We start from the raw sequence: 14,334 nt of genomic DNA, 5'->3' as shown, positions 1-14,334 counted from the left end.
TTGCTGAAGGGTGGGAATTCACATAGAGTTTGGTACAAAGTCAAGGCTGGACACACAAAGGAGTCCCCACCCATGCAGGCACAGAGCACTTTTTTGTGGCTGTCACCCAGCTGTGCCACATGAGGTCACAGTCCTGCAACTTGCTGTCTCCATGCCTGTCCCCTCCCCAGGCTGCAGGCACTGGGGTTGCCTTCCCTGTAAACTCCTCCTGTGACTGTCCCCATCGGCAGCCCCGCCATCCCCTGCTCAGCTGGCTCGGCTCCTCAGAAGCACCTCTGCAGCCAGGGCCACATCCTGCTGACTGCATGGCCTTTAAGTCCCCCACAACCCCCGCCATCCCCATGCCTCCACCTCCATCTCAGCTCCTTGGATGCTCCCAGCATCCACCAGACAACCCCAGGCTCCTCAGTTGGCCCTAGAGGCACCAAGGTGTGCCATCCTCTGGCCTTTCTTTCTTTCTTTCTTTCTTTGTTTTTTTTTGAGATGAAGTCATGCTCTTGTCTCCCAGGCTGGAGTGCAGTGGCATGATCTTGGCTCACTGCAACCTCTGCCTTCTGGGTTCAAGCGATTCTTCTGCCTCAGCCTCCTGAGTAGCTGGGATTACAGGCGCCTGCCACCACGCCCAGCTAATTGTCATATTTTTAGTAGAGATGGGGTTTCGCCATGTTGGCCAGGCTGGTCTCGAACTCCTGGCCTCAAGTGATCTGCCCGCCTTGGCCTCCCAAAGTGCTGGGATTACAGGCATGGGCCACCGCACCCGGCCATCCTCTGGCCTTTCTTACCTCACCGGGCACCTCAACCCTTGGCCCATCCACACTCTGGCCCGCACCTGCTTTTTGCTAGATCTGCCTGTTCCACACCTCTGACCACTCCCTTGGGCCACACCACTCACCAGCCCCAGCCTTTTCATTATCCCTGTATCAGCCCAGCTCTTGAGGCCCGGCCCCTCCTGTGGACTTGCCTCCTGCCCTGTCAGCTAATCAACAGCAAAGCTTCCCTGGTCCATCCTACCTAATACTATTGTTTCAGAACAACATTGCAACTTTCTCCTTTTTCTTTTTCCCCTCTTAAATTAAAAAGAAACTCACATGTGATGCAATAAATCAAGTAACGGAAAAGGGTATAACAAAACTGAAGACTGCCCTGTCTCACTCTGACCCTGCCTGCCCTGGGACCCAGTATCAACAGTCCAGGCCCTGTTTATTTCTGTGCTTTCCTGGGACTGTCTGCAGGTGCTCCCAGGACACTGTGGATCCAGTTGTGTCTGAACATCCCTACCCAGTGACCACTATCTCCCAAGTCTCAATTCACAAAAACATCTTTGAGTGCACCTGGTGGAGTTAAAGTGTGTGATTGTGTTCAATTCTTTATTCCCAAAGCTGGTGAGTTTTTAGCTCACCTTCTGGTGCTGAAAATAGTACGTAACCCGTCAGCGTGTGCAGTGCAGTGTGTGCAGGGTTCTACAGATTCTACAGATTGAGGTTCTCATGGGTTATCATGGCTAACTTTGCAAATTGAGCCCCTTTCTACCCGCTTCCCATGGTACCTGACCCAGCGTTTGCTGTGTGCCCAACCAACGCAAACTGATTTTAAATATTGCCTGAGGCAAAGAGAATGACGGTGGGAATCTGTTTGGACGAAGTGGTGGGACAGCCACCTCTCTCCACATTTATCCACAAGAAGGCAGCTGGAGAAATATGCACTTACGGGTCACGTGTACAGGTTTCCTTCATTTTAATGCAACGACTTGTACCTCTGTTTAATGTTGCTTTTTGCAAATCAATACAACAAATTGTATTCCCTTTGGCTCCTTAAAATTTCAGAGACAATTTTCATAACTTTCAATTGACCTTTAACTGGCACGGAATCTTAATTTAAGCTTTCAACTGCTTTTGCCAAGTTTTTATACTAATGTTCTGTTAAACAGTTAAGGCCCCGAGAGGAGCCCCCATCTTAATCATAACAAAAAAATCTATTACTTTACCATTTGTATAATGTTTTATCGTTTTCCTGTATAGAGTGTAGTATGAATAAATGCCTTCAGAATTCTCCTTTTTAAATATCAGATTTCTAGATGATTCTTTAAAGTGGAGTACAACTGGATTTCAGGCTGTGTGTGTGTGAGTGTGTAAGCACACACACACATATGGCTTTTTCTGGATATAGCTCATAAGCCCTCCCTTCTCTAACATGACAGTGTTCTGTGCCTGGGCACAGGGATGCTTTCACACCTAGATCTTGAGAGCCAGGGCTGCAGCACAGCCTCATCGCAGGCCTCCAGTCCCTGGCCCTCGCTGGCCCTTGATCTCCTACACACCTACCAGCTCCTGGCTTCTCACCTTGTGTCTGGGAAGGGGGAGCTCACCTGGAGCCAGCCAGACAGTTCAGGTCCACAGAATCAGTGTGTGCGCTCCAGCTGGAAGTCCAGCACCGTGGGGCCCTGCTTCCAACCCATGTGCGTACCTGGCTGGGGCACTGAGTAGGTGTCAGTAACCCTCAGTAACCTACTTTCATCTCTTTCCCAAGGAGCTGGCCCCTTCTCTGTGTCTTGACATTACTCTTTGTCATCTGGAAATCACTTACCGAGTTGCACGACGACCACTGGCTTCTAATTGATCACTTCCTGTGTTCTGTATCAGAATCCTTTTTTGGTCCTCATTTCAGACCCAGAGAAGCAGAATCTTTGGGGGTGGGGCCCACATGTTGCATTTTGTGGAACTCCCTGACAATCTTTGTATACAGAGTTAGAGAGCTGAGAGACCCCCAGTGGTTCGGGTGCTCTCCCAAGGCGAGGCATGTGGAGGCCTTGGATAGGAATCTCATTTTATTTATTTGACAAAAATATATTGGGAACTAACTAGGTCCTAGGTATTTCGTAAACTATTTAATATTCAGAGATGAGTAAACACATTATAAAAACAGCAACCTAATCACCAGATATTGATGAGATGCATTAATCCTTTAAAAGCGCTCCTATATCTGTCATCTCCGCAGCTCAGCGAGGCAGCTGGTACCCTTCCAAAGGCGCAGAAACAAAACGCAGGTGGAGGGGACGCGGAGCCGGGCCTTCGCCACACCCGCAGAGTCTGCACCCAGCAGTGTGGTTGGCACAGGATGTGATAGAGGAAGGGGAGGGGGAAGCTGGGCAGGCTGAGGGCACTGGGTGGTGGGGAGAGCCTTCCAGAAGAGGTTCATCCCAGCAGGGCGACAGCAGCCCATCACTTCCATGGAGGAAAGACCAGTGCACGTTTCTCAGCAGATCTGTCTCCCACCCAGGCCAGGACGTTTCAGAGCAAACGAGGCATTTTGTTCCTAACAGATCAGTCTGTTTGGTTTTCTCCCTGAGAGGCTGAACTGATTAGAGCCTGACCATCCAGAAGGGTCATTGGAATGGAAAGTGATCCCCCCAGCAGAGAGGAGTACAGGCCACAGATGGAAACAGCAGAGTGCTATAGGGAACGTCTGCAGAAGAAAGCAGTCAGGAAAACGTAACAGGAATGCCAAATCCCCATCCCACTGGGCTCGTGAACATTGCTCACTTACTCCCAGTCCCAGGAGAAACCCAGCAAATCCATCTTTCCTTAACATAATCTTTCAGCCCAGATCAGTCCTAAATTGTGTCCTCTAAAACTTCTTCTTCTCCCACAGTGTCGTCCCCAAAATCAATCTATGAGCCTCCCCCCACCACGTGCAAACTGTCCATTGGCTATTCTTTCCTGCCGCACACGAGACGACCACCAGGGAAGTGCCTGGATCGTCTACCTCCATATTCCATGGATTCCGTGAGCATGACGATTGTTAGTGCTGGGGAATTCCACAGTGATTGGTAATAGCTGATGCTTAAGGCATTAGCAGAATTCTGTCCTGGAAGGCGGACGTTTTGGAGAGGGTTTTCTAGCCATGACATCAGCGTTTTTCCAAGTTAATTAAGTGTTCAGTTTGTTTAATCCTGGAGAATTGAGACAGGAAAATTATCCATCACATTTACGCACCCCACCCTTTCCAAAGCAGACAGCTAAGGCTGGGCCTGACTGCAGATACTCTCAGTGGCTGGGTGGTGAGGCAGCAGGGCCTCAGCCTCTCCAGCTCCACCATACCCCACGTCGAGGCACACAGGGCCCACAGTGCCCTGGGAGCAAGGATCTGTCCACCGAGTCCCTCTCTACTCAGTGGCCAGAAGGGCTCTCCCTGAGGGGCCCGTGAGCCCTCAGCTGGACTCAGTTCATTCAGCAAACAAGTGTTGAATGCCTGTTGTGTTCTCAGCACTGTGCTAGGCGCTGGTGGGGATACTGCAGTGAACAAAACGAACACGACCCCTGTACTTCCAAAGCTTTGATTCTAGAGGGGAGCCTCGGAGGGGATGAACCGCCACTAGGCCCCTTCACGGGGAAGAGGAAACAGAGGTGGGCAGAGAAAGGCTAATTCCTTTTCCTTTGGGCAACGCAAGGCCACCCAGGTCTCCTGCCTGCCAGGAGGGAAGGAGCAGCCAGCAGCCCCAGAGCCTGTAGAGTGGGCTCCAACGGGACACATGGGGCAGGCCTGGCTTCTGTCCCTGCATCCTGGACTGCTGTCCTTGTGACCTAGGGATCCCAGCCTTAGCACTGATGACATTTGAGGCTGGATAATCCTGCCATGGGGGTTTCCCTCACATTGGAGAATGTTTACCAACATCCCTGGGGTCTGCCCACCAGATGCCAGTGGCACCCCTGAGTTGTGACAGCCCAGATGTCTTCAGACATTGCCACCTGTCCCCGGGGGGCAAGGTCACCCTCCCATCAAGAACTCTTGCTGTGGGTGCAGGCCCCCTGGGAAGCCAGTTCCCACCCCAGGCACTGCAGTTCTTTCCTTCCTGGCCTGCGGAGGGGCTGATGGGCCCAGCTGCTGGGTCTGCCATCCCCAGGCCGTATGCCCTGCCTGCATCGTGGCCTGAACAAGCCTCCTCACTCCCTGCCCCCAGGCACCCCACTCAGATCCCAGGGTTCTGCCCCCAACCCCTCACTCTTTCTTCTTTTCCTTTCTAGTTCTACCCAAGCAGTTTCCAATGTGTGTTCCTGGGAACACTCTCTCTCAAGTTGTGTGGCCAACAAGGGTTCTCTGAGAACTAGACTAGGGAAACACCACCCTTTGAGCTGCCAGCACGTGAAGGGCTGCAACGAAGTCCATGTCTAACTGATTGCTCCAGGCCGTTTCCTATTGCCCCCAACCTCCAGGGCCTGGCACGATGCACAAGACCTTCAGGAAGTTATTGGAGGGAAAGTGAGGCAGGGGGAGATAGGCCAGGGGGCTGCAAGCCCAGTAGCAGAGTTAGGTGTCTGGCTCCCCGTGCTGCATGGCTCGGAGCTGGGCTGCCTCTTCCTCCCGAAATCTCCCAGAACTCCCTATGGACTGTCAGGATAGAGCCTGAAAGCAGAAACAGCTGACCTCCAAAATGAATCCAGCCTTGGAGGAAACACATTGAGAAAAGCGGGGAGCGAAGGCCGAGACTCAGGCAGTGGAGTCCGGGGCTGGGTTTTCACTCTGAAACCTGTGAGAGGAGATCCATCCACGCTTGCCCAGGGCACACCCTCGTTATATCTCCTTCCCTCCCTGTTGCATAAGCAGCAGTGGCCTGGGGGCACAGGCTCTAAATGCAACGGGATTAATGAATACAGTGGAACAGATGCTGGTCACCAAGGATGATAGGGACGGTCCCTTTAGACACCTTACCCGGTGGAGACCCTTCACCAGGCACTAAGCAGTATCCTATAGCCACAGCCCCCAGACTCTGGCACCGCTGCAACAATAGTCCAGGCATGTGACCCGGGGGGACTTGGCTGGGGCGGGAGCAGTTGTGCTCTTAGACACCCAGACCCCAGCGTGACTTGGGCCTCACCGGAGGTCCCATCAGGAACAGTGTCACCTGTCCTACAAAGTCCACTTAGAAGGGTTGGGGGAGGAAAAAGCAGGTGACGTTGACTGCTGGTTCCTCTACACAGACAATGACGTTGCCAGGCTTGGCCAGGGTCTCGTGACAGAGAGGGCTGTGTTGTTGGGAATGGCCCGTCAGCAGCTTCCTCCTCTGAGAATGGCATCGCCAGCCTGCCCCAGGGGCCTTGGGACCTATTTTGGACATTTCTGCTAGATTTTGGAAGAGAAAGGAAAACCAGCATTGGACGAGTTTTTTGGGGGTGGGTGTTGGGGGGCACAGAGTCTCGCTTTGTCACCCAGCCTGGAGTACAGTGGCACCATCTCAGCTCACTGCAACCTCCACCTCCTGGGTTCAAGTGGTTCTCCCACCTCAGGCTCCTGAGTAGCTAGGATTACAGGCAAGTGCCACCAAGCTCAGCTAATTTTTGTATTTTTAGTAGAAACGGGGTTTCACCATGTTGGCCAGGCTGGTCTCGAACTCCTGACCTCAAGTGATCTGCCCGCCTTGGCCTCCCAAAGTGCTGAGATTACAGGCATGAGCCCCTGTGCCCAGCCTGGATGAGCTTTTGGGCTTAGCTTTGTTTTCCTCCTCTGAGCCACTTTACAAGGTTATCTTTGAAGTTGCCCAATGGAACCATTCTCCACGGGTCTCTCACCCTTCTACCCATCTTACAGCCGAGATGCCATCTGCTGGCCTGTCTTTTCAAGATGTCTGTGTAGACACCAGCCTTGGAAAATAGAAATAATGTCAGTCTTCAAAGCAAAGGGCAGGCATGCTTACTGCCTGACTCCAGAGCAGAGGTCCAGCGTCCTCACAGTCCAGTAGAGAGGATTTGGTCTCCCGAGGCTCTGGGTCCTGTGCTTTACCAGAGCCCGGTGTGCCTGCAAGCGTCACCTGGCCCTCACTGGTTCACCATGTGGGAACTGGAGTTCAGGGAACTGGTGGAAGAAAATGCTGGTACTCTGGCTACTGCTGTTGCTGTGAATGGTAAAGTCTTTTGTCTCAGAAAAAATAAGAAATTAAAAAATAAAGTTCCACATAGGAAGATGCATTTCCCTCTCTCTGACAGCAAGGGCATTGGGAAACATTCACCTGTTTGGTTTCCATCTTGTGTGTCTCCCCAGAAAGAGAAGAAGAGTGGGCTCCTGAAGCTTCTAGCTGGAGCATCCACCAAGAAGAAGTCACGCTCCCCGCCATCTGTGTCTCCAACCCACGACCCCCAGGTGGCCATGGACGCCCTGCTCCAAGGGGCAGTGGGCCCCGAAGTGTCCCCACTGTCTAACCACGGCAGGGCAGGGTCCTGCCCCATAGAGAGCGAGATGCAGGGTGCCATGGGGATGGAGCCTCTGCACAGGAAGGCGGGCTCGTTGGATCTGAACTTCGCATCTCCTTCCCGGCAAGCACCTCTGTCCATGGCTGCCATCCGCCCCGAGCCCAAGCCGTTGCCCAGAGAGAGGTAAGTGGAGGGGCTTGCCTGCTCTGTGGCATGCTGTGGTTTGGCCTCTGAGGTCTGGAGCCACCTTCGGGGAGCAGGGACACTGTGGCCTTGCTGGGATTAGGTTTACCAGATATCCCTCAATACCCAGATCCACGTGGTCCTGAGCTTCGGTGGTGAGCGCTGAATGAAACGAGTCTGGGAACTGCAGTGTTATTTCATGTTCTGCATCCATCTGGTTCCTGAGTTTGGGATTGCAAAGGAGCCATCAGGAAATGTGTCAGGACCGAGTGGTTCTGAGTGTAAATAGCAGGAGTTAGGCAGTGAGTGGTCTGTGCCCCCTCAACCCTGGGGGACCCTGGAGCGGGCCCCTGGGCTGAGTCCCCTGTGGGCCTATGTGTCCCGCTCAGGGAGCAGCTCTTCCCTCGCGAGCCTCAACCCACTGGGCATCTTAGAATTGTGATATTACTCAAGACGGCTTCAAGTCTATAGATACCCTTGAATTATGATGGCTTTGGGGGTACATAGTCCGTCAGATTGAACCCTTTGAAATTGCCCATATTCATTCATTTCTATGCTTACTAGCAACTTCACATGGTTCCGCCTAGGCTTTTACTGATCTGGAAACTGAGTCTGGTTGAGGCAACATGGCCCACTAAGGCTGTGGGCCGTGGGGCTGCAGGTTCTTGGGTTTCACCTGGGGCTAGAGGCGTACCTGGCTTGGATCCCCCTGTGTGAGTTATCCATCCTAAAAGGGCTCTCAGATAAAAGCTGAAGGCATCACGGAGAGATACAATGGCTGTCAGGTGAGGATGGCAGGAAGATGTGATCCTTACTGAGTGAGTGCCTACGCATTGTAACATCGCTGAAATAATAAAACACAAACAACCTCCCAAAAAGACAGTCCTGGTGTTTCCGCCAGAACCTTTCCTCCCTTGGCTATTTGGGTGCCTGCAACCTGAGAAGGCAGCCTCTGCCCCAAACACCTGCTGCCCTCCCAGACACCATTCCCAGTGCCACACGGGGAATGGACAGGGCCTGTCTAGCTCAGAGTCTAGTTTTCTAGCCTGACAAGTTCTTCTGTATCGTTTCCTAGCTTCTCCAGTTCTTCTTCAAGAGCCAGATGGTAAATACTGCAGATGTTGCAGTCCTGCTGTGTCTGTGGTGACCACTCCCTCTGCCTTCGCGGTGGGAGAATGGCCACGCACCTTATGTAGATGAATGGGCCGGTGTCCCAGTAAACCCCCACTTGTGGACACTGAAATTTAAGTTTCATGTGATTTCCGTAGGGCATGAACTAGTCTTCTGATTTCTTTTTCAGCCATTTAAAAATGTGACAACATTCATTCATAGCTCTAAGACTACACATATTGGCCGCAGGCACAGTTTGCCAGCCCTGACAGAGATGATGCCCAGCACCAAGCCTATGGGGCTCCGGCTCCAGAGCGGACGGGGCTCTCTGCAGGACCCACAGCTACTGACTTCTGCTAACCAGTTAGAACGGAATTCACATGTACACCTGCTGTTAGCTTCACAAGAGCTGGGTGTTCTGCACAGGGGCGACGTTCAGAACACTCCGCAGTGGGCATGGATTCCGGCTATGCGTGCCCAGGACAGCCGGGCACTGCCTGCAGTGTTTCCCCAAGCGCTACATGTGTGTGGTCTCAGTGAACACTCCCAAGAACCCTACGAAATCAGTTATCCTCGTTTTACTGATGAGGAAACCAAGGTTTTGTGACAGGCTAGGTAACTGGCCCAAGATCACATAGCTGGGTAGTGGCCAAGCCAGAGATTCAGCTGAGGGCTTTCTGACCTCAGAGCCCAGGCCCTGAGCTACCTGACTATAGGGTGTGCAGTCAGCAGCACCCCCAGTCCTGTGCAGTCACAGGGCCTATCATCAGCTTGTGGACAGTGTGGGACATGTCACAGCCTTGCCAGGGCTCAGCACCAGTGTTGGGTCCTGCAGATCCATCAGCACTGCCATGCCAATCCCAACCCCAACAGCCACACTCACAGGGAGAACTGCCTTCCCCTCCATGGAGCCCCAGGCCCTTGAGGGACTGGGTTCACACTGCACACCACACTATACAAACATACACACACCGTACATACACCATACAAACACACACACCCCACATACATCATACAAACACACACCACACATACACCATACAAACACACACACCACAGATACATCATATAAACACACACACCACACATACACCATACACACACCACATACATCATACACACACACCACAGATACGTCATATAAACACACACACCACACATACACCATACAAACACACACACCACAGATACATCATATAAACACACACACCACACATACACCATACACACACCACATACATCATACACACACACCACAGATACGTCATATAAACACACACACCACACATACACCATACAGACACACACACACCACATACATCATGCAAACACACACCACACATACACCATACAAACACACACATACCCTACATACATCATACACACACACCACACATACAGCATACACACACATACACACCACAGATACATCATACAAACACACACACCACACATACACCATACACACACCACATACATCATACACACACACCACAGATACATCATATAAACACACACACCACACATACACCATACACACACACACACCACATACATCATACAAACACACACCACACATACACCATACAGACACACACATACCACATACATCATACAAACACACACCACACATACACCATACAGACACACACATACCACATACATCATACAAACACACACCACACATACACCATACAAACACACACATACACACCACAGATACATCATACAAACACACATACCACACATACACCATACACACACACCACAGATACATCATACAAACACACACACCACACATACATCATACACACACCACACACACTGGAAACACACACCCCACATACACCTTACAAACACACACACCATGCAAACACACATACACCATACAAACACACCCCGCATACATCATACAAATGGACACACACCACACACACTGCAAACACACATGCTACACACACCATACACACTCCACATACATCATGCAAACACACCACACACGTGCACACACTCCACATACACTATACATACAAAGACACATACCCCACATACACCATACAAACACACATCTCACACACACACCATTGCAAACCCACACCCTTCACACACCATACACACTGTAAACACACACCCCATACACAATGCACACACCACACACTACACACACCCCACACACACTATACACACACCACACACTACACACACCCCACACACAATACACACACCACACACACTGTAAACACACAATACACACACCACACACACTGTAAACACACAATACACACACACCACACACTGTAAACACACATCCCACATACACACACCACACACTGCACACACCCCACACAAATACACACACCAAACACACTGTAAACACACACCCCACATACACCATACACACACCACACAGTGCACACACAATACACACACACCACACACACTGTAAACACACACCCCACACACAATACACACACGACACACACTGCCCTCACCCTGCACACCCTGCAGTAAACACACACCCCACATACACCATACACACACTACACACACACCCCACACACAATACACATACACCACACACACTGTAAACACACACCCCACACACAATACACACACGACACACACTGCCCTCACCCTGCACACCCTGCAAACACACACCCACCACACACACTGTAAACACACACCCCACACACCATACACACACCACACACTGTAAACACACACCCCACATACACCATACACACACCACACACTACACACACACCCCACACACAATACACACACCACACACACTATAAACGCACACCACACACACTGTAAACACACAATACACACACACCACACACTGCCCTCACCCCCCACACACTGCAAACACACACACACACCACACACACTGTAAACACACACCCCACATACACCATACACACACCACACACACTGCACTCACCCCGCACACACTGCAAACACACACACACACCACACATGCTGCAAACATACACCATACACATACACACTGTACAAACACATCACACACCATACAGACATACACACCACATACACACACCATGTAAATTGTGCAGACACACACTGCACACCACACAAACATGCACTGCACACACCACACCAGGCAAATACACATAACACACAGATACACGTACTATACACAAATTGCACATCAAGCAAACACACAAACACACATTCAGACACACAACACACACCCACCTTCTCTATCCTTCTCACCTTCTCCTCCTCCACTTCGTCCACTTCCCATCTCCTCCTAAGGAGTCTCCTCTGCATCAGAACCTCCCTTCATGGGACCAACACCTGCTGCCTGTGTTTTCCGAATGGGTCCCAGCCCTTGTCTGGAGTCACGGAGTTGGTCTGCCCGCCCGTGAGAATGACAGACTTTGGGATATTTCAAAGCTGTTCTCATGTCTCCCCTAGGATTCTTCTTCCCCAGACCCCTCAACTTTATCTTCAAAGACATGACTTCCAGACTCCTCCATAAAAGGTCTTGAAAGACTCTGTTCTATAAAGCCATGGGCATCTCTGATGAATTAGAAAATTCAGAGACTCACTCCAGTTCTCCGAGTGTTCCATCTAATCAAGGGTCATTGTACCCAGAGACTCTTGGTGGCCTCCTTGCACCAAAGCTCTCTGTAGCACTCGTTAAAGAGAAGTGTTTCCAAAATAGAGCCTGAAACCAACCTGCTCATGAGCCCCAGAAATGCCCCCTCCCCTCAACATGGTAGCCACAGACTGCCTGGTATCCTGGGGAGCCCTGGCAGGTCGGAGCTGAGGGCATGACTGGGAAAATGCTGACTCCTCAGGCTGGGACAGCACCAGAGAGCACTTGGACTTGGGCCCTGCAGACTTGTGAGTAAAACTTACTTCCAGGCTTACTTTGGAGGAGGAGCAGCTGGGCTGTGCCCTGTGCAGAAGTGAGAGTCCCTGCAATGGGGCCAGAACACTCGGCTGCCAAGCACTCCTGGAGGGCCTGAGGTGTGCAAGGCCCACCTATGGTCATGAAAGTGGGAATGCAGGCAGCAGGGCAGTATGGGCTGTCAGAGTCAAGGTTTCCACCTTGAAATGCCAAGGAGGAACGAGCGGTGTTGCTGCCTGCATTTCTTGGGCCTCTCCTATGCCTAGACTCCTTCAGATCTCAACCATTTCTCTCTTGAGACTCTGGAAAGAGAGCGGGCGCTGCTCCCCTCTCCAATCTCAGAGGAAGGACATTCAGGTAGAAGATGCTGCAAAGGGAGCTCCTCTGAGAAAGGACTAGGGGAGTGTACTGTGGGCAGTTCTCTGGGGCCGAGTCAGCCAGGCCTGCAGGCTCAGCAGCCCTGCCCCAGCAGCTGGCAGGCAGCAGGCCAGTCTCAGAAGTAGACTTATGAGCCAAACCCACAAGCCTGGGGTGTAAGTAAATCAGAGGACCATGCCCCATTCCTTCCAAGGGGACCTCATCTTTACGTGTCTGGTATATTCTTGTCCTGCAGACTATGTGCAGAGGGAGCTGAACTTCCAGAAGTTGCTTGTGGAACTCATAATACGGGTGTGGTCATGGGAAATGCAGGCAGCAAATGCACATGGCATCAGGTTAGAACTGTCTAATGCCCCGGTTCCCCAGCAGGGCTACACCAACCCTAGGCTGTTCTGGTGCAGGACCAGGCAAGCTGAGTTCTGGGACCAGCCCCTCCTGCCACTGGATGCCTGCCTGCTGGCTCTTCTGAACCTTGGCAGTATCAAGTATTGTAGAGAGGCTTTGAGTAGACGAACACGCCGGCCACCTAGCAGCCATTTCATCCATCTTTCATTCTTTCATTTCTTTCTTTTCTTTTTTTTTTTTTTTTTTTGAGACAAAGTCTCACTGTGTCACCGAGGCTGGAGTGCAGTGGTGCATTCTCGGCCCACTGCAACCTCCACCTCCCAGACTGAAGCAATTCTTGTGCTTCAGCTTCCCAGGTATCTGGGATTACAGGCATCCACCAACACGCCTGGCTGATTTTTGTGTTTTTAGTAGAGACAGGGTTTTGCCATGTTAGCCAGGCTGGTCTCAAACTCATGGCCACAAGTGATCCGCCCACCTCGGCCTCCCAGAGTGCTGGAATTACAAGCATGAGCCACTGCACCTGGCCCGCTTTCTTCATTTTTATAGTCCTAGTTTCCACATACATAAAGTGGGGATAATAATACATGTCTGGGTATAATACTTGTAAATCACCTAGATTTAACACCAGAACAAGTATGAGTGCACACTAAACAACGCAACAATAATAATACATACTATTGTGTCCAGAGTTGGTTGCTGGTGGGTTCGTGGTCTCCCTGACTTCAAGAATGGAGCTACGGACCTTCGTGGTGAAGAGCGAAAGGACAAACCTCCCATAGCATGGAAGGGGACCCAGAGGGTTGCCCTGGAATGGCCAGCTTTTATTCCCTTATTTGTCCCCTCCCATGTTCCATTTTTGTCCTATCAGAATGCCCTTTTTTCTGTCATCCTTGTGATTGGCTACTTTTAGGATCCTGCTGATTGGTGCGTTTTACAGAGCACTGATTGGTGCATTTTACAATCCCCTTGCTAGCTACAGAGTGCTGATTGGTGCATTTTATAATCCTCTTGCTAGCTACAGAGCACTGATTGGTGCATTTTACAATCCCCTTGCTAGCTACAGAGTGCTGATTGGTGCATTTTACTCTCCTAGCTACTGAGTGCTGATTGGTGCGTTTTACAATCCTCTTGTAAGAAAGAAATGTTCGGCCAGTGCGGTGGCTCAAGTCTGTAATCCCAGCACTTTGGGAGGCCGAGACGGGCAGATCACAAGGTCAGGAGATCAAGACCATCCTGGCTAACACAGTGAAA

General features: G+C 51.2%; 1 protein-coding gene across 1 annotated transcript in view; it reads left to right on the top strand.

Moving 5' to 3' along the window:
• Nucleotides 1–14,334, top strand: part of SH3RF3 (SH3 domain containing ring finger 3) — a gene marked incomplete at its 5' end in the record, with an annotated part of 373,789 nt that overhangs the window by 351,137 nt on the left and 8,318 nt on the right. Inside the window, one exon of the mRNA XM_011961476.1 lies at nucleotides 7,033–7,364. Coding sequence (XP_011816866.1) covers nucleotides 7,033–7,364 — 332 coding nt within the window. The remainder of the gene's footprint in view (nucleotides 1–7,032; nucleotides 7,365–14,334) is intronic.

This window comes from Colobus angolensis, unplaced genomic scaffold (assembly GCF_000951035.1).
Source record: "Colobus angolensis palliatus isolate OR3802 unplaced genomic scaffold, Cang.pa_1.0 Scaffold552, whole genome shotgun sequence".
Lineage (NCBI taxonomy): Eukaryota > Metazoa > Chordata > Mammalia > Primates > Cercopithecidae > Colobus > Colobus angolensis.
The sequence above is the reverse complement of the archived record's forward strand: the minus strand, read 5'-3'. Positions and strand labels throughout refer to the sequence as shown.